The sequence below is a fragment of the Eschrichtius robustus genome, chromosome 15 (genome assembly GCF_028021215.1).
Source record: "Eschrichtius robustus isolate mEscRob2 chromosome 15, mEscRob2.pri, whole genome shotgun sequence".
Taxonomy (NCBI): domain Eukaryota; kingdom Metazoa; phylum Chordata; class Mammalia; order Artiodactyla; family Eschrichtiidae; genus Eschrichtius; species Eschrichtius robustus.
Genome location: NC_090838.1, coordinates 86,818,438 through 86,837,634, shown reverse-complemented (window position 1 = coordinate 86,837,634; position 19,197 = coordinate 86,818,438). Strand labels below are relative to the sequence as shown.

At 43.6% G+C, this 19,197-nt stretch overlaps 1 protein-coding gene across 1 annotated transcript in view; it reads right to left on the bottom strand.

The window, feature by feature from the left end:
- Positions 1–7,256: 7,256 nt before the first annotated feature.
- Positions 7,257–19,197, bottom strand: part of C15H2orf92 (chromosome 15 C2orf92 homolog) — a 31,441-nt gene continuing 19,500 nt past the window's right edge. The window contains exons 4-6 of the mRNA XM_068564178.1: positions 11,183–11,276; positions 9,063–9,200; positions 7,257–7,389 (exon numbers count right to left, since the gene is read on the bottom strand). Of these exons, the coding sequence (XP_068420279.1) occupies positions 7,257–7,389; positions 9,063–9,200; positions 11,183–11,276 (365 nt within the window). The remainder of the gene's footprint in view (positions 7,390–9,062; positions 9,201–11,182; positions 11,277–19,197) is intronic.

Below are 19,197 nucleotides of genomic sequence, written 5' to 3'. Positions count from 1 at the left end.
CTCCTCTGAGGGTCATCAAATGGACCGCTCTTCTTAAACCTCCAAACCGCAATGACAATGTCATCTCTTCAGATAGGCCTTCGGGGGCTCCCTATTTATTCAACACTGAGTACCTACTCTACGCCACACTCTGCTCTAGGCGCTATGGAGCTGCTGTCAACAACACAGATGAAAATCCCTTCTCTTGTGGAGCTGACATTCTAGTGGGGGAGACAGAGAAGTAACAAAATAGTCAAGTATTCTATAGAGTATATCAGGTGGCTCCAAGTGCTAAGGAGTAAAATAAATCAGGAAAGGGTAGAAGAGGTTCATAGGTGTGTGAATTTGAACAGAGGGGTCAGGGCAGGCCTCACTGAGGGGATAACCTGTGAGTCGAGACTTGAAGGAGGTGCAGGAGGGAGCCATGGAGATATTGGGGGAACAGCATTTCAAGCAGAGGGACCAGCAGGTGCAAAGGCCCTGGGGCAAGACTGGACTTCTGTGAGGTGGGGACTGTCTTGTCCCTGGCTGCATCCCCAGCAACTAGAGTGGCAGTTGGCACATAATGGAGTTTAACAAATATAGCATGATGGATGAAAAGCTCAGGTATGGGCTTCAGGAACAACTTACTCAAGGCTCAAATGATGGTCTCAGGGGTGTTACCTCCTCTATCTGCTGACTTTATTCTCAGATAACTTTTCTCCCCGGGGTCCAAGATAACAACTCAGCTTCAAATCCCACTCAGGAGAAAACATCTATTTCTCAGTATTCCCAGCAAAAGCCCCATCACAGCTCACTGGCTGAGTGGATCACATGTCCATCCCTTACCAAGTCCCTGAAACCAGTGGATTAGATGTGAGAGTGGCTTAGGACCCAGTCACAAAGCCCATCCACACCACACTGAGACCGGGGAGAAGAACCCAAAGGGAAGTTGGAGGCTACGGCTGGAAGGATGCTGGACAGGTAAAAAGCCACAGTTTTACAGAACAATCATAACAGCTAAGATTTATTTATTCATTTATATTGAGCACTCCTGTGTGTTGACCCCAGCTAAGGTGCATTTAATGCTCACAACAGCCGCATGAAGCAGGTTAGCCCCGTTTTACAGATACAGAAACTGAGGCCAAGAGGAAACTGAAGCTTGAGATTTCACAGCTAGTAAATGGCAGAGCCTGAGGTCTGCTGGCTCAAAGGGAGCCCAGAGCCTCCACAAGGCTCAGCCCTGAAATCTCCTGTGCTGTGTGGTGGCCACCCTTCACCACGCCAGGGCCAGGCTGGCTGGACCAACCACTGAGCTGGAGGTGGAAGCCCTGAGCAAACTGGGAACACAAAGGAAGACACCTCTTTGATAGAGAAAGAGGGAGAGACCGCTCAGGGCAGGCTCCCAGTGGGCCCGCGGGGCTGGGGAGGCCGCTGGTGGAGGCTAGAGGCACATGACCCCAACTTGTTTCTCAAATGGAAGCTGAGGTAGGGGTAGGAGGCCAGTGGGAGGGTGGGCTGCCTCTCAGGTCTGGGGTCCCGAGAGGTCTGGATGAGGATGGAATGAGGACAGGCGTACAACCATAAGCAGGTTTCTCTCAGGGGCTGTCTATGGAAGGGTCCCCTCTTACAGCCATTGATCAAACTCCAAGTTCTCAAAGCTTGGAAGGATTAGATTCAAAGGGAGGATTACATGTGGGGTGGCTTTTTCTTTTTTAATCTTTTTTTTTTTTTTAAGAGGACAGAGGATCTCAGTTCCCAAAGGGAAGTCCTTTGGAATTAGACTGGGATGTAGCTTAGAGGGTCTAAGGAGTTCTCCCATAGCCGAAGCCAGTGGAGTTTATCCAGAGATATTAACCTGGACCTAAAGGGTCACAATGACTCCCTGGGGCTGGTCCCTCCTCCAGGCCAGGACCTGGGCCAGCCCCAGTAGGATTCAGACAAGAAGAAAGTGGGCTGATTTTATATTGGGGAGAGAGAGGTGCCGAGAGTGTCCCACTCAGACCCAACCTGGTCTTGACCCCTCCCCCAATTCCCCATGGCTAAAAGCTTTGGGGGCTTCCCCAGTTTTGGAGGGCAAACAAGGAAAACCACAGAGCTGGGAAAACTAGAGATGGTGCTCTTGATCTGAGCCATCCACCAGGCCTGCTTTTCCAGAACCACCTCTGTCCCCCTGGGGCTGCTTCACCCACTCTCCCTCCCAAAAAAAGGAGACCAGATCCTTCCTATTCATTCCTCCTCAGCAGGTCCCAAGGGTCCTTCTGGAGACTCAGGAGATGACAGGGGCTGGGCTACAATGGTTACAGCACAGACCCTGGATCTGGACTAGAGGCCAAGCTGCCCCCTTAGCTATGTGATCTCTAGCTAGTAACCTTATCTGTCTGGGCCTTCCTTTTCTCTAAATAAGATGAGGATTATCATGCTTAAAAGATAAACAAGATTGACAAACCTCTGGCCAGGCTCACCAAGAAAAAAAGAGAGAAACCTCAAATAAACAAAATAAGATATGAAAAAGGAGACATAACAACTGATACCGCAGAAATACAAAAAAACCGTAAGAGAGAACACTATGAACAATAATATGCCAGCAAATTTCACAACCTAGAAGAAATGGACAAGTTTCTAGAAACATACAGCCCACCAAAACTGAATCAAGAAGAAAGAGATAATTTGAACAGGCCGATCACTAGAAGTGAAATAGAATCTGTAATTTTAAAACTCTCTACAAACAAAAGTCCAGGACCAGATGGCTTCACAGGCGAATTCTACCAAACATACAAAGAACTTATACTGATCCTTCTCAAACTCTTCCTAAAAATTGAAGAGGAGGGACCACTCCCATAGACATTCTATGAGGCCATCACCCTGATACCAAAACCAGACCAAGACACCACCAAAAAAGAAATTACAGGCCAGTATCTTTGATGACTATAGATACAAAAATTCTCAGCAAAATATTAGCAAACTGAATCCAAAAACACATAAAAAAGGGCATACACCATGACCAAGTGGGATTCATCCCAGCTTCACAAGGATGGTTCAACATACGCAAATCAATCAATGTGATACACCACATCAACAAAAGAAAAGACAAAAACCAAATGATCATCTCAAAAGATGCAGAAAAAGCATCTGACAAAATTCAACATCCATTCATGATAAAAACACTTACCAAAGTGGGTATAGAAGGAACATATCTCAATATGATAAAAGCTATTTATGACAAACCCACAGCCAATATAATACTAAATGGTGAAAAGCTGAAAGCCTTCCTGCTAAAATCTGGATCAAGACAAGGATGCCCACTCTCACCTCTTCTATTCAACATAGTATTGGAAGTCCTAGCCGCAGCAATCAGACAAGAAAAAGAAATAAAAGGTATCCAAATTGGAAAGGAAGAGGTAAAATTGTCATTATATGCAGATAATATGATACTATACATAGAAAACCCTAAAGACTCCACACAAATACTATTAGAACTGATAAACAAATTGAGCAAGGTAGCAGGATACAAGATTAACATACAGAAATCAGTTGCATTTCTTTACATCAACAATGAAATATCAGAAAGGGAATGTAAAAAAAAAATAACTTTTCAAATCACAATCCCGAAAATAAAATACTTAGGAATAAACCTGACCAAGAAGGTGAAAGACTCACATGCTGAGAACTATAAAACATTAATAAAGGAAACTAAAGGTGACTCAAAGAAATGGAAAGATATCCCATGCTCTTGGATTGGAATAATTAATATCGTTTAAATGGTCATACTACCCAAAGCAATCTACAGATTTAATGTGATACCTACCAAATTACCCATGACATTTTTCACAGAACTAGAACAAATAATCCTAAAATTCATATGGAACCATAAAAGACCCAGAATTGCCAAAGCAATCATGAAGAAAAAGAACAAAGCAGAAGACATAACCCTCCCAGACTTCAGACAATACTACAAAGCTACCATAATCAAAACAGCATGATATTGGCACAAAAACAGACATATGGATCAATGAAACAGAATAGAGAACCCAGAAATAAACCCACACATCTACGGTCAATTAATCTTGACAAAGGAGGCAAGAATATACAATGGGAAAAAGACAGTCTCTTCAGGAAGTGGTGCTGGGAAAGTTGGACAGCCTCAGGTAAATCAATGAAGTTAGAACACACCCTCTCACCATACACAGAAATAAACTCAGAATGGCTTAAAGACTTAAATATAAGACATGACACCATAAAACTCCTAGATGAGATAACAGGTAAAACATTCTCTGACGTAAATCATACCAATGTTTTCTTAGGTCAGTCTCCAAAAGCAATAGAAATAAAAACAAAATAAACAAATAGGACCTAATCAAATTTACAAGTTTCTGCACAGCAAAGGAAACCATAAACACAATGAAAAGACAACCTACAGAATGGGAGAAAATATTTGCAAACGATGTGACCGACAAGGGCTTAATTTCCAAAATATATAAGCAGCTCATACAACTCAACAACGAAAAAAACAAACAACCCAATCAAAAAAAAGGCAGAAGACCTAAATAGACATTTCTCCAAAGAAGAAATACAGGTGGCCAATAGGCACATGAAAAGATGCTCAACATTGCTGATTATTAGAGAAATGCAAATCAAAACTACAGTGAGGTACCACCTCACACCAGTCAGAATGGCCATCATGAAAAAGTCTACAAATAACAAATGTTCGAATGGATGTGGAGTAAAGGGAACCCTCCTACACTGTTGGTGGGAATGTAAGTTGGTGCAGCCACTGTGGAAAACAGTATGGAGGTTCCTCAGAAAACTAAAAATAGAATTACCATATGATCTAGTAATCCCACTCCTGGGCATAGAACCAGACAAAACTATAATTCAAAATGATACATGCACCCCTATGTTCACAGCAGCACTATTCACAATAGCCAAGACATGGAAACAACGTAAATGTCCATAGACAGATGAATGGATAAAGAAGATGTGGTACATATATACAATGGAATACTACTGAGCCATAAAAAAGAACAAAATAATGCCATTTGCAGCAACATGGATGGACCTAGAGATTATCATACTAAGTGAAGTAAGTCAGAAAGAGAAAGACAAATATCATATGATATCACTTACATATAATCTAAAATATGACACAAATGAACATATCCATGAAACAGAAACAGAATTACGGACATAGAGAACAGTCTGGTGGTTGCCAGTGGGGAGCGGGTTGGGGGAGGGATGCAATGGGAGGCTGGGGTTAGCAGATGTAAGCTTTTATATATAGAACGGATAAACAACAAGGTTCTACTGTAGAGCACAGAGAACTATATTCAATATCCTATGATAAACCATAATGGAAAAGAATATTAAAAAAGAATATATATATGTATAACTGAATCACTTTGCTATACAGCAGAAATTAACACAACATTGTAAATTAACTATACTTCAATAAAAAAATATGGATCGAGAGTTTACACACATAACAGGGTCTCAGTAAGTGCAGCTTATTAAGGTGGAGGATGGGTCCCAGGCTGAAGCCGGGAAGGTGACCCAAGAGACTTGTTGAGACCCAAGAAAGGAGTGTGGAGGCCGGCAGCTAGCAGGAGGCCTGGGTCCTCTCCAGCCAGGGGGAGTATGAGGCTGGGCGGGCGTCTTGGCCTGCAAGAGGTCTACCCCTGGGGAAACTGTAGATGTTTCCTACAACAAGAGTAAGACGGGCTTCCCTGGTGGCGCAGTGGTTTGAGAATCTGCCTGCCAATGCAGGGGACATGGGTTCGAGCCCTGGTCTGGGAAGATCCCACATGCCGCGGAGCAACTAGGCCTGTGAGCCACAACTACTGAGCCTGCACGTCTGGAAGCCTGTGCTCCGCAACAAGAGAGGCCGCGATAGTGAGAGGCCCGTGCACCGCGATGAAGAGTGGCCCCCCGCTTGCCGCAACTAGAGAAAGCCCTCGCACAGAAACGAAGACCCAACACAGCCAAAAATGAATTAACTAATTAATTAATTTAAAAAAAAAAAAAAAAGAGCAAGAGCAGCCAACGACATCCCCGCGCCAGAGGACGTTCTCCCTCAGGGAGGGGTGAACACCAGCCAGGCCCTAACATCCCGACCACGCCTCTGGTCCCTGGACCATGCCCTCCCTGACGCACCCCTCCCGGGTTCTCCGTCTGCGCTCCAGTCTACCCTTTGTTGGCAGGTCCAGCACGGTGTGCCCTCGGCCCTCGCGAGGCCACCTCCTCCCTAGAGCCCCGTTCCCTCCCCGGCTAACAGGCCCCACTCCGAACCCCTTCAAGTCAAGCCCTCGCTTGGGCGCTCAGGCAATGCCCCTCACGGGTGTCTTGGGCCAGGTCCCCCCACCCCTTGATTTGGACCCTTTGCTTAGGCCACACCCCTTCTTTGAATCTCTGACCTCAGATCTCGCTCCCGTCCTCGCCCTTCCTAGTGCGGCTGAGACCCCCCCCGCCAGCGTGCTCGTGGCTGGGCCCCCCCACTGCCCCTTCTGCGTCCCCTGACTGGCACCACAAGGGAGTGCGCATCCTCTGCAGGTCGAGGCGAGAAGGCATCAATCAGAGCTGGAGCACGTGGACCTGAGGGGCCTCGGTGGCCGCACGTGTGGCGGTACACATCCTCCCCCAGCCTCAGGACCCTCCCCCCCGGGGGGCGGGGGGCGGGGCGCGGGGGGCGGGGCAGCGTCCTTCTCTCTGGACCCTGCCTTCCAATGTAGGGGCAGGAGCTGCCTGAGCTGCAGTGGCTGCTCTCTTGGGCCTGCAACACCAACATGAGTCACCCCCTTCTCCCCTTTCTCCTCTGGACCCCAGCCCTCAGACCCTTGGCCCCTTTAGCCATGGGGACAGAGAGGCATAAACCGACTACCAAAGGGCCTCAGCCAGCTGTCTGCCATGTCCTCAGAAACCTGCGAGGGCCATGCCTGCTGATGCGAGTACCTTTGGTTCCCTCATGTATTTTGATATTGTCTGTATATTGGGTGTTCAATTCGTATCTGTTCAATGAATGGCTGAGAAAATGAAGCACTGCTTTAATAAACGAATCCATTGTGTGTCGGGTCAGTCTTTGGGGAAATGTGCTAAAACTCCTGTACTAGTCATTAAAGCCATTACCATTATGCGCGTTCCGTGGCCAAAATTTTCTTGGTCCATTCAAAGTTGAGAGGAAAAGGTAAATATTTTGCAGGGTGCACCTCACAGCCAGAAATCCAACTGCCTCTCCACCGAGTCTGGATGGAGAATCGCCTCGCATCACGGCTTTGGGTGCTGGTTGGCTGGCCCCATCACCTGGCTTAGACACTGGAATGTAACTTCACCTGTTCCTGTTTTCCTGCATGTTTTCTGGTCTTCTTTTCTTGAGACTTTTGCCACCAAGTCTTTCCATTCATTATAAAAATATTGTACGTCATGTTTGCTGGAGGAGATCTAAAACAAAACACACAGGAACTGTACTGCGTAGCAATTCCTACCGGCTACTCCTTGGGAGGAAATAGAGGCTGATGTTTCTGAGGGGTGAGGACTCTATGTACTTCCCGTCAGGAAGGCTTGTCGTGTGTGCAATTCATTTTGCCTCGGGGCACCACAGCGTCTCTGGGAAAATCCTTTCCCGCCACGTTCTCATAACTAACGCAGGCTCTCCACAGCTTTGATTCGTCTCTGTGGGATGGAGTCAATCTTCACCACTTCTTCCGCCCCCTCACCCCGCCCTGCTGCACCACGCAGCTTGCAGGATCTTAGTTCCCTGACCAGGGATCGAACCCGGGCCCTCCGCAGTGAGAGCGCGGAGTCCTAACCACTGGACGGCCAGGGAACTCCCCTTCACCACTTCTTTTGATACCTCTGAGAGACACGGAAGGGAAATGGTGAATCCAATGGATAAGCCCCAGTCAGAACTGTGAAGCAGGTCAAACTTATTTCCAAGAGGTCTTTAAATCTTCTCTAACTTCTGCCATATTCAGGGTTCCCCTTTTGCTTCAGGAGACCCACTGCTCTCTCAGAGGAGGCAGCTGGGTGGGAGGCGATGGTGGCTGGCCGGAATGGGTTACCTGTCCCGGGAGCCTGGCATTTTCAAGGACACTTTTAGGGAAAGCAATGCAACTCTCGTGGGGAAATTTAAACGCTGCAGAGTTTGGCGGGGATGGGATGGGGGGTGGACACTTCACCCCTCGTCACACACCACGGCCTCCTCCTTTCTCTGTGGACAGGCCGAGGACCCAACACAGCGCTGGGCAGGACGTGAGGGGCCTTGGAGAGCTGCTTTTCCCCGTGATCAGGAATGTGGGTCCCAAGGGATGCAGACCAAGGCACATAATTTCGAGGTGCAATTACTGCAAATGCGTAATCTTGTAAACCCTTTGCTTTCCAGTGCCTGCTCCTGGTTAGAGCCACTGTGTTTGAGCCCTCTCACCAGGGGGAGAGTTGAAGGACTTACAACTGGTACAGACATACATTGACTGTTCAAAGTGGCCACTGTTGGAGCAGAGCCCTGGAGGCCCTCTCACCGCACCCCTCCGCCCCTCTGCACCAGCCATTAACCCTTCACTTGCTGGGTCACGGGGAAGACTGGGAAGTCTGGGGAGGTCCTGGGAAGGGGCTGTTTACCAACCAACAGAGGCACCTTTCAATATTCTAACCATCAGCACGGCTGCAGCGGTGTGAACGGGCTGAACGTCAGCCTCTCTTCCCCTCCACAGCCTCTTCCCTCCCCACACACTTGGAGCTATGCTTTGCCTTTCTTTTCTACATCCATATTCCTGTTTTCCAATCTCTCAGCCAGAGACTGTACCATCTCCTCTTTCAGTGGCCCTCAGTATGGGAAGAGGTGTGGCCTCACCTGCGGAGGCCTTCAGAAGCAAGGATGGCCCAAACCAGGAAACCCCAAACCCAGCTGTGCATCAGAGCCACAAGGCAGTGTCTGAGAACCCAATGGCCTGGGTGATCTGCACGCCTAGGAAGCACGTCAGCTGATGCTGACGCACAACCAGGCTCAGAGGTCCCCGCTGTCCTCCTAAACCCAGGGTCAGAGGAAATTCTGGGGCAACGTTGGTACAAAAACCTGTGAGTTCTTGGAAGGAAGGCGGGCGCTAAGAGCCACTCACAACGGCTGTTTCTTCCTGATGTCCGTGACCAACGCCAGCAGCAGCAACACCGTGGCCGTGAGGATTCCTGCCACCGAGACAGCGGCGATGCTGATGTCCCTCTGCAGAAAGTGCAGAAGCTGCGCGCGTGGCAGACTCCTGCTTGGAACATGTAAATGAGAAGACGCACGGCCGAGTAAACAGAGAGCGACGACGCCGTACGCCTCTGTAGGGACAACTGGTTGGCTCTGCTTGGAGCCCGAATGAAAACCTTAGCATCTTAGCTGCTGGTTCCACAAGTCCTCTTGGGGAATAAACTGGCTGTGTTTAGGAAAAGACATTCACAACCTTTGATGGTGGAGGTGAGATGCTGAGGGTATGAGCTGACAAACAGCAAAGCAACCAGTTTGGAGGAGGTGAGGAGAGGAATAGAGGAGAGTGAAGATGGAGGGAGGAGACAGGGCCACTACAGGAGGTGAAAAGTCCCGCTGCAACGGCTTTTAAGAAAAATGGAATCACCCAACACAGCCATAAATAAATTTTAAAAAAGAAAAATGGAGTCAACAGCCATAAAAAAGAGTGAAATAATGCCATTTGCAGCAACACAGATGGACCTAGAGATTGTCATACTAAGTGAAGTAAGTCAGACAAAGACAAATATCATATGATATCGCTTATATGTGGAATCTAAAAAACTGATGCAAATGAACTTGTTTACAAAACAGAAACAGACTCACATAGAAAACACATTTATGGTTACCAAAGGGGAAGGGGGGGAAGGGAAAAATCAGGAGTTTGGGATTACCAGATACAAACTACCATATATAAAACGGATAAACGGCAAGGTCCTACTGTATAGCACAGGGAACTATATTCAATATCCTGTAATAAACCATAATGAAAAAGAATCTGAAAAAGAATACATATGTATATATATGTGTGTGTGTGTGTATGTATATGTATATTCTGAATCACTTTACTGTATACCAGAAACTAACACAATATTGTAAATCAACTATATTTCAATTAAAAAAAAAAAATGGAGTAAAGTATTCAGTCTGAAGCTTTCACAGGGCAGTGATACAACCTCTTCTCTGCTGCCCCTCATCCCTCCTCCCCCACCCCCAGCTCCAGGTAATTCTGCCACATACATTATCTGCCTCGGGTGTGTAGGTTTGGGGGAATTTCAAGACATAAGGCAAACATGATGCCAAGATGATCCCAAGCTTTTTCAACCCTTTAGGGACTTGTAGAAACCTTGAGGGTAGATTTGGAATGTCACTACACGTGGGCTTGGGAATACTGTACAAGGCAATCTTAGCTAGATCTCAAAGGAAAGAGTCCTCAGCTGACACTAGGGACTCAGAGCTTCTGTTTCCCCATTTGTAATGTGACCCAAAAAAGACAAAGGAATCAGGGAAATGGGGCACAGAAGTACAATGATAGGAATCAGATGTGGAGAGCTGCTGAGGGGAGCCTAGTGATGCAGGCGCGACATGCTGGCCAACGGCCTTCTTGGGTTATGGGGAGAAAACTGAGGCACGTCCAACTTCCCACCTTCATCGATGCTATGTCAAGAGGCAGCGGCATCAAGCAACTTTAAGGGCTCTGTTGCAATAATTCAGCATTTGATTTCTTAGAGTTAGGAAGTGACAACCAGGTATAATTCTGATAGTGGGTAGCTACATGGAGGGAGTGTCCTGGACTTGGTATCAGCACGTTGCCATGATGGCAAGTTTCTACTCACTCTGAATGGGCCCAGCCTCAAGTAATCTAAGGATGAAGATCAAGGACTAGGTTAACCTTTGGCATTTAATCCCTCCTGTTTGTTAGAAAGCATCAGTGCTCAGTAACGTCAAGGACTGTGATGATGGTGCCCATGTTATGGACGACCCTGGCTTGTAGAAACAACATCAAAGCAGCATCTTTTTGAAAGGGTGGGTGGCAAATTCCTAGAGTTAGTTTAATGCATAGTTTTAACTGTAGATCATATGCTTTCATGGGTAAATTAAAGGTGTGCTGACATCTAGTCCATTAAAACACCATGAAAGGCAAACAGTTGCATTCTGAAGTCATCCATAGGTAGGTACCTTATTTAGCTCACAATCTATAGATTATTACCTAGACTGATTGCTTATTGAAGTGTTCCTTTATTTACGGTTGTTAACTGCTCATCACTTACATCCCTGTTGAAGAGAGAGGATTCTTTATCCCTCTTCTCCTCTGCAATATGACCTGCAAAAGACAAAAGACAAAATGGGTTCATCTAAAAACACCCAGCAGCTGTGATTAGTTCTGTTTTCATGATGAAAGTAACTGCCTCTAGAGTCAAAGTGAGGAGTTAGGATTTTGGAGAAAGGTCCAAACGGACATCAGTGTTTTGTTTTCGTTTATTTTTTTAACCTAACAAATTCCTGGGTAGACTGAGGCTGTGGTTCTCACCCTGGAGTGTGCTTCAGAATCACCAGGAGGCCTTGTTAAAACACAGATTGCTGGGCTCCACCCCAGAGTTTCTGATTCAGGAAGTCTAGGGTGTGGGGGTTGAGAACGTGCATTTCTCACTTTCCCTGGGCGGTGCTGGTGCTGCTGAGTGGGGAGCACCCTTGCAGGGCCCAGCCAGAACCTCTCACATAGTTGCTGAGCCTCTCCGACCCCAGTCTCAGCTAGTATAAAATAGAAATAATAAGACCTACCTCACTGATAGCATAATGTTCATGAAAACAATTCAGAAACCACAAAATACTATAAAAAAATGTTTCTGGAGGTATGTGGCCAAGATGGCAGAGTAGGAAGACCCTGAGCTCATCTCCTCCCAGGGGCACACCAAAGTCACAACTGTTTCCAGAACAACTGTCTATGAGAACGACCTGAAGACTAGTAGAAAAGACTTCCCACAACTAAAGCTATAAAGAAGGAACCACAGTGAGACAGGGTATAGGCAGTACCCATTCCCCAGGCGAGGTGAGGTGAGCCACAAACAGGAGGATAATCATAACTGTAGAGGTTCTCCCCAGGGAGCAAGGGGTCCAAACCCCACATTGGGATCCCCAGCCCAGGGCTCCTGCACTGGGAGGACGAGCCACCAGGATGCCTGGCTTTGAAGGTCAGCAGGCTTTGCCTACGGAAGAGCTAAAGGGCTGTAGGAAACAGACTCTGCCCTTAAAGGACACATGCAAAATCTCACACACTCCGAGCCCCAGCACAGAGGCAATAATTTGAAAGGACACTGGTCAGACCCACTTGCTGATCTTGGAGAGGCTCCCAGAGAGGAAGGAGGCAACTGGGAACATAGATGCTGGCAGCAGCCATTTGGGGGATCTTGTTCTACCACAAGGACTCTGGGGCTGGCAAGCACCATTTTGGAGCCCTCCCTCTAGTCTGTTAGCGCCGGGGGCCTGCATGCCCACCAATGGGCTGGCAGCAGTCCCAGGACACCCCCAGACTGTGCAGCCAGCCACACCAGGCCCTAGCCCCCCAACACCCGCAGGCACAAGGCAGGGCCTGGCAGCCAACCAAGTCAGGGGCCAACTTCACCTACCAGCACATCCACAGTAGCCAGCCCTGCCACAACAAAAGAGCCCACCTGAGCACATAGCTCAAGTGACCAGAGGGGAGTGTGCTGCTGGGCCCCACGGGAAGTCTCATACACAAGGCCACAAAGTCTCTAAGAGATGGGGAAACATAACTGACCTACTTAATACTTAGAAATAAACACAGAGAATTAGGTAAAACGTGGAGACAAATAAGTATGTTTCAAATGAAGGAATAAGACAAAACCCCCAAAGAAGAACTAACTGAAGTATAGATAAGCAATCTACCTCATAAAGAGTTCAAGGTAATGATCCTAAAGATGCTCAACAAACTCAGGAGAAAAATGGAGGAGTACAATGAGAAGTTTAACAAAGTGCTTAAAAATATAAAGAAGAACCAAACACAGCTAAAGAATGCAATAACTGAAATAAAAAATACACTAGAAGGAATCAACAGTAAATTAGGTGATACACAGGAATGGATCCACAAACTGGAAGACAGAGGAGTGGAAATCACCCAAGCTGAACATAAAAAAGGAAAAAGAATTTTTAAAAATGAGGATAGTTTAAGAGACCTCTGGGACAACATCAAGCATACTAACATTCACATTGCAGAGGTCCCAGAAAGAGAAGAGTGAAATAAAGGGGCAAAGAACTTATTTGAAGAAATAATAGTTGAAACTTCACTAATCTGGGAAAGGAAACAGACATCCAGATACAGAAAGCACAGAGTCCCAAACAAGATGAACCCAAAAAAGGTCTACACCGAGACATAATTAAAATGACAAAAATTAAAGATAAAGACTATACTCCAGGGACTTCCCTAGTGGTCCAGTGGTTAAGAATCTGCCTCCCAATGCAGGGGACGCGGGTTCGATCCCTGGTCGGGGAACTAAGATCCCACATGCCACGGGGCAACCAAGCCCGTGCGCCATAACTACTGAGCACATGGGCCACAACTAGAGAGCCCGTGCGCCGCAATTACTGAGCCTGTGCGCTCTGGAGCCTGCACGCTCTGGAGCCTGCACGCTCTGGAGCCTGCTCACTGCAACTAGAGAGAAGCCCACCTGGCACGGTGAGGAGCCCACACGCCGCAATGGAAGATCCCGCATGCTGCAATTAAGACCCGAGGCAGGCAAAAATAAAATTTAAATAAATAAATAAATAAATAAATAAATAAATAAATATTTTTTTAAAAGACTATACTCCAATAAAAATTTAAAAAGAAAAAAATAATAAAGATCAAGAGAGGATCCTAAAAGCAGCAAGGGAAAAGCAACTTGCTATGTACAAGGAAACTCCCGTAAGGCTATCAGCTGACATTTCAGCAGAAACTTTGCAGACCAGAAGGGAGTGGGCATGATATGTTCAAAGTGGTGAAAGGAAAAAACCTACAACCATGAATACTCTACCCTGCAAAGCTATCATTCAGATTTGAGGGAGAGATAAAGAGTTTTACAGACATGCAAAAGCTAAAAGAGTTACCACTGAACCAGCTTTACAGGAAAATTTAAAAGGACATCTCTAAGTGGAAAAAAAAAAGACCACAACTGGAAATATGAAAATTACAAAAGGAAAAAGCTCATTGGTAAAAGCAAATATACAGTAAGGTAGTGGACCAAAAGACAAAAGTAGTAAAACCATCTACCTCCACAATAAGTAGTTGAGGGATACACAAAACAAAAAGATATAAAATATGATGTCAAAAACATTAAATATGGTGGGGGTGCAGGAGTGGAAATGCAGGATTATTAGAATGCATTCGAACTTAAGAGATCATCAACTTAAAATAATCATATATAGGGACTTTCCGGCAGTCCAGTGGTTAGGACTCAGCGTTTCCACTGCAGGGGGCATGGGTTCCATCCCCGGTAGGGGAACTAAGATCCCACAAGCCACACAGCATGGCCAAAAAAAAATCATATATATATTACATAATATATGTTACAATTAATTTAAGAAGATTGAAATCATATCAAACATCTTTTCTGACCATAATGATAGGAAAAATCAACTACAAGAAAAAAACTGCCAAAAACATAAACATAAAAATTGCCAAAAATACACCCAACATGCATGTAAACAACAAATAAGTCACTGAAGAAATTAAAGAGGAAATAAAAAAATACCCAGAGACAAATGAAAATGGGAACACAATGATCCAAAATCAGTGGGACACAGCAAAAGCAGTTCTAAGAGGGAAGTTTATAGCAACATTAGCCTACCTCAGGAAACAAGAAAAATCTCAAATAAACAATCTAACCTTACACCTAAAGGAATTAGAAAAAGAACAAAAAGTACCCAAAGTTAGTAGAATAAAAGAAATAATAAAGATCAGAACAGAAATAAATGAAATAGAGACTTAAAAAGCAATAAAAAAAGATGAATGAAATTAAGAGCTCGTTCTTTGAAAACATAAACAAAATCAATAAACCGTTAGCCAGACTCATCAAGAGAAAAAGAGAGGGCCCAAATAAATAAAATCAGAAACGAATTAGAAGTTACACTTGACACCACAGGAACACAAAGGATTATGAGAGATTACTATGAATAATTATATGCCAATAAAATGGACAACCTAGAAGAAATTGATAAATTCCTAGAAACATATAATCTCCCAAGACTGAATCAGGAAGAAAAGGAAAATCTGAACAGAGCAGTTACCAGTAATAAAATTGAATCAGTAATTAAAAAAAAAAAAAAAAACAACCTCCCAACAAGCAAAAGTTCAGGACCAGATGGCTTCACAGGTGAATCTGACCAAATATTTCAAGAAGAGCTAATCCTATCCTTCTCAAATTTTTCCAAAAAATTGCAGAGGAAGGAAAGCTTCTGAACCCATCTATGATGCCAGCATCACCCTGATATGAAAACCAGATAGAGACACCACAAAAAAGGAAATTTATAGGCCAATATCAGTGACGAACATAGATGCGAAAATGCTCAACAAAATTAGCAAACTGAATACAATATATTAAATGGATCATACACCATGATCAAGTGGGATTTGTTCCAGAGATACAACAATGGTTCAATATCTGCATAAATCAATCAATGTGATACAGCACATTAACAAATTGAAGAATAAATACCATATGGTCATCTCAATAGATGCAGAAATACCTTTTGACAAAATTCAACATCTCAACAAAGTGGGTGTAGAGGGAACATACCTCAACATAATAAAGGCCATATATGACAAGCCCACAGTTAACATCATACTCAATGGTGAAAAGCTGAAAGAATTTCCTCTAAGATCAGGAACAAGACAAGGATGCCTACTCTGTCCATTTTTATTCAACACAGTATTGGAAGTCCTAGCCAGAGAAATCAGACAAGAAAAAGAAATAAGAGGAATTCAAATTGGAAAGGAAGAAGTAAAACTGTCACTGTTTGCAGATGACATGATACTATATATAGAAAATCCTACACACACACATCCAAAACTGTTAAAACTAATAAATGAATTCAATAAAGTTGCAGAATACAAAATTAATATAGAGAAATCCGTTGCATTTTGTACAGTAACAAAGAACTATCAGAAAGTGAATTAAGAAAACAATCCCGATTCACTTTGTTATAAAGCAGAAGCTAACACACCATTGTAAGGCAATTATACTTCAATAAAGATGTTTAAAAAAAAAAAAAAGAAAACAATCCCATTTACAAATGCTTTAAAAAGAATAAAATACCTAGAAACAAATCTTACCAAGGAGGTAAAAGGCTATACTTGGACAACTACAAGACTTTGATGAAAGAAATTGAAGACAACATAAACAAATGGAAAGATATACCATGCAGTCTACAGATTCACTGCAATCCCTATCAAAATACCAATGGCATTTTTCACAGAACTAGAACAAATAATTCTAAAATATGTATGGAAAAAAAGAATGAAATATTGCCATTTGCAGCAAATGGATGGACCTAGAGATTATCATAATGAATGAAGCCAGACAGAGAAAGACAAATATTACATTATATCACTTAGAAATGGAATCGAAAAAACAATACAAATGAGCTTATTTACAAAACAGAAACAGACTCATGGACATAGAAAACAAACTTATGGTTACCAAAGGGGAAAAACGTGGAGGAGGGATAAATTAGGAGTATGGGATTAATAGATACACACCACTATATGTAAAATAGATAAACAACAAGGATTTACTGTATAGTACAGGGAACTATATTCAATACCTTGCAATAACCTATAATGTAAAAGAACCAGGAAAAAAAAAGTATATATATATATAACTGAATCACTTTGCTGTACACCTGAAACTAATACAATATTGTAAATCAACTATACTTCAATCAATCAATGAAATGAGGAAAAAATAAAATAAAATTTGTATGGAAACACAGAAGACCCTGAACAGCCAAAACAATCTTGAGAAAGAAGAACAAAGCTGGAGTATCATGCTCCCTCATTTCAAACTATACTACAAAGCTACAGTACTGGCATAAAAACAGACACAAAGACAAATGGAACAACAGAGAACCCCTAAATAAACCCATGCACTTATGGTCAATCTATGACAAAGGAGGCAAAAATATACAATGGAGAAAAGACAGCCTCTTTTTTTTAAAAATAAATTTATTTATTTTATTTATTTTTGGCTGCTTTGGGTCTTCATTGCTGTGCACAGGCTTTCTCTAGTTGTGGTGAGCAGGGGCTACTCTTCATTGCGGTGCAGGGGCTTCTCCTTGTGCTGGCTTCTCTTGTTGCGGAGCATGGGCTCTAGGAGCGCGGGCTTCAGTAGTTGTGGCATGCAGGCTCAGTAGTTGTGGTTCGCGGGCTCTAGGGTGCAGGCTCAGTAGTTGTCGTGCATGGGCTTAGTTGCTCCACGGCATGTGGGATCTTCCCAGACCAGGGCTCAAACCCATGACCCCTGCATTGGCAGGAGGATTCTTAACCACTGCGCCACCAGGGAAGCCCAAGACAGCCTCTTTAATAAATGGTGTTGGAAAAACTGGACAGTGACACATGCAAAAGAATCAAACTGGACTACTTTCTCACTCCATGAACAAAAATAAACTCAAAACAGATTAAAGACTTAACTATAAGACCTAAAACCATAAAACTCCTAGAAGAAAAAATAGGCAGTTAGCTCTTTGACACCAGTCTCAGCTATATGCCTCCTCAGGCAAGGGAAACAAAAGCAAAAGTAAACAAATGAGACCTAATCAAACTGAAAAGCTTTTGCACAGCAAAGGAAACTATCCACAAAATGAAAAAGCCACTTACTGAATGGGAGAAGACATTTGCAAACAACATATCTGATAAGGGGTTAATATCCAAAATATACAAAGAACATATACACCTCAATATCAAACTAACAACCTGATTTTAAAATAAGCAGAAGACCTGGATAAACATTTTTTCCAAAGAGGACAGGCAAATGGCCAACAGACACAAGAAAGGATCCTCAACAGCACTAAATATCAGGGAAATGAAAATCAAAACCATGATGAGATATCACCTCACATCTGTCAGAATGGCTATTACCAAAAAGACAAGAGATAACAACTGTTGGCAGGGATATGGAGAAAAGGGAACCCTTGAACACTGTTGGTGGAAATGTAAATTGGTGCAGCCACTATGGAAACAGTATGGAGGTTCCTCAAAAAATTTAAAATGGAACTATCATATGATACAGCAATTCCACTTCTGGATATTTTTCCAAAGAAAACAGCAACACTAATTTGAAAAGATATATGCACCCCTATGTTCACTGCAGCATTATTTACAATAGCCAAGATATGGAAGCAACAGAAGTGTCCATCAATAGAGGAATGGGACTTCCCTGGTGGTCCAGTGATTAAGACTCTGCGCTTCCAGTGCAGGAGGTGCAGGTTTGATCCCTGGTCGGAGAACTAAGATCCCACATGCTGTGGGGTGCGGCCAAAATCAAAAACAAGAACAAAATAGAGGAATGGATAAAGAAGACGTCACATAGATATTTTATACACACACACACACACACACACACACACACACAATGGAGTCTTACTTAGCCATAAAAAAGAATGAAATCTTGCCATTTGTGGTAACATGGATGGACCTAGAGAGTATTATGCTAAGTGAAATAAGCCACACAGAGAAAGACAAATACTGTATGATTTTACTTACAGGTGGAATCTAAAAAATGAAGCAAATGAAGAAACATAACAAAACAGAAACAGACTCATAAATACAGAGAACAAATTGGTGGTTGCCTGAGGGGAGGAGGCATGGGAAGATGAGTGAAATAGATGAGGGAGATTAAGAGGAACAAACTTCCAGTTATAAAGTAAATATGTCACGGGTATGTAATGTACTGCGTAGGGAATATAGTCAATAATATTGTAATAATTTTGTATGGCGACAGATAGTAACTAAACTTACTATGGTGATCATTTTGTAATGTATAAAAATATTGAACCACTATGTTGTACACCTGAAACTAATATAATATTTTAAGTCAATTATACTTCAATTTTAAAAAGAATGTTTCTTGAATTGCAAGGGCAATACAGAAGATTAAATACCCTGAAATATTCATTTATTGGTAGAGGGACCACAGAATGGCTTAGTAGAAACAGACAGGGTTGAAAAACTGCAGCTAATTCTGCAGCTTTGG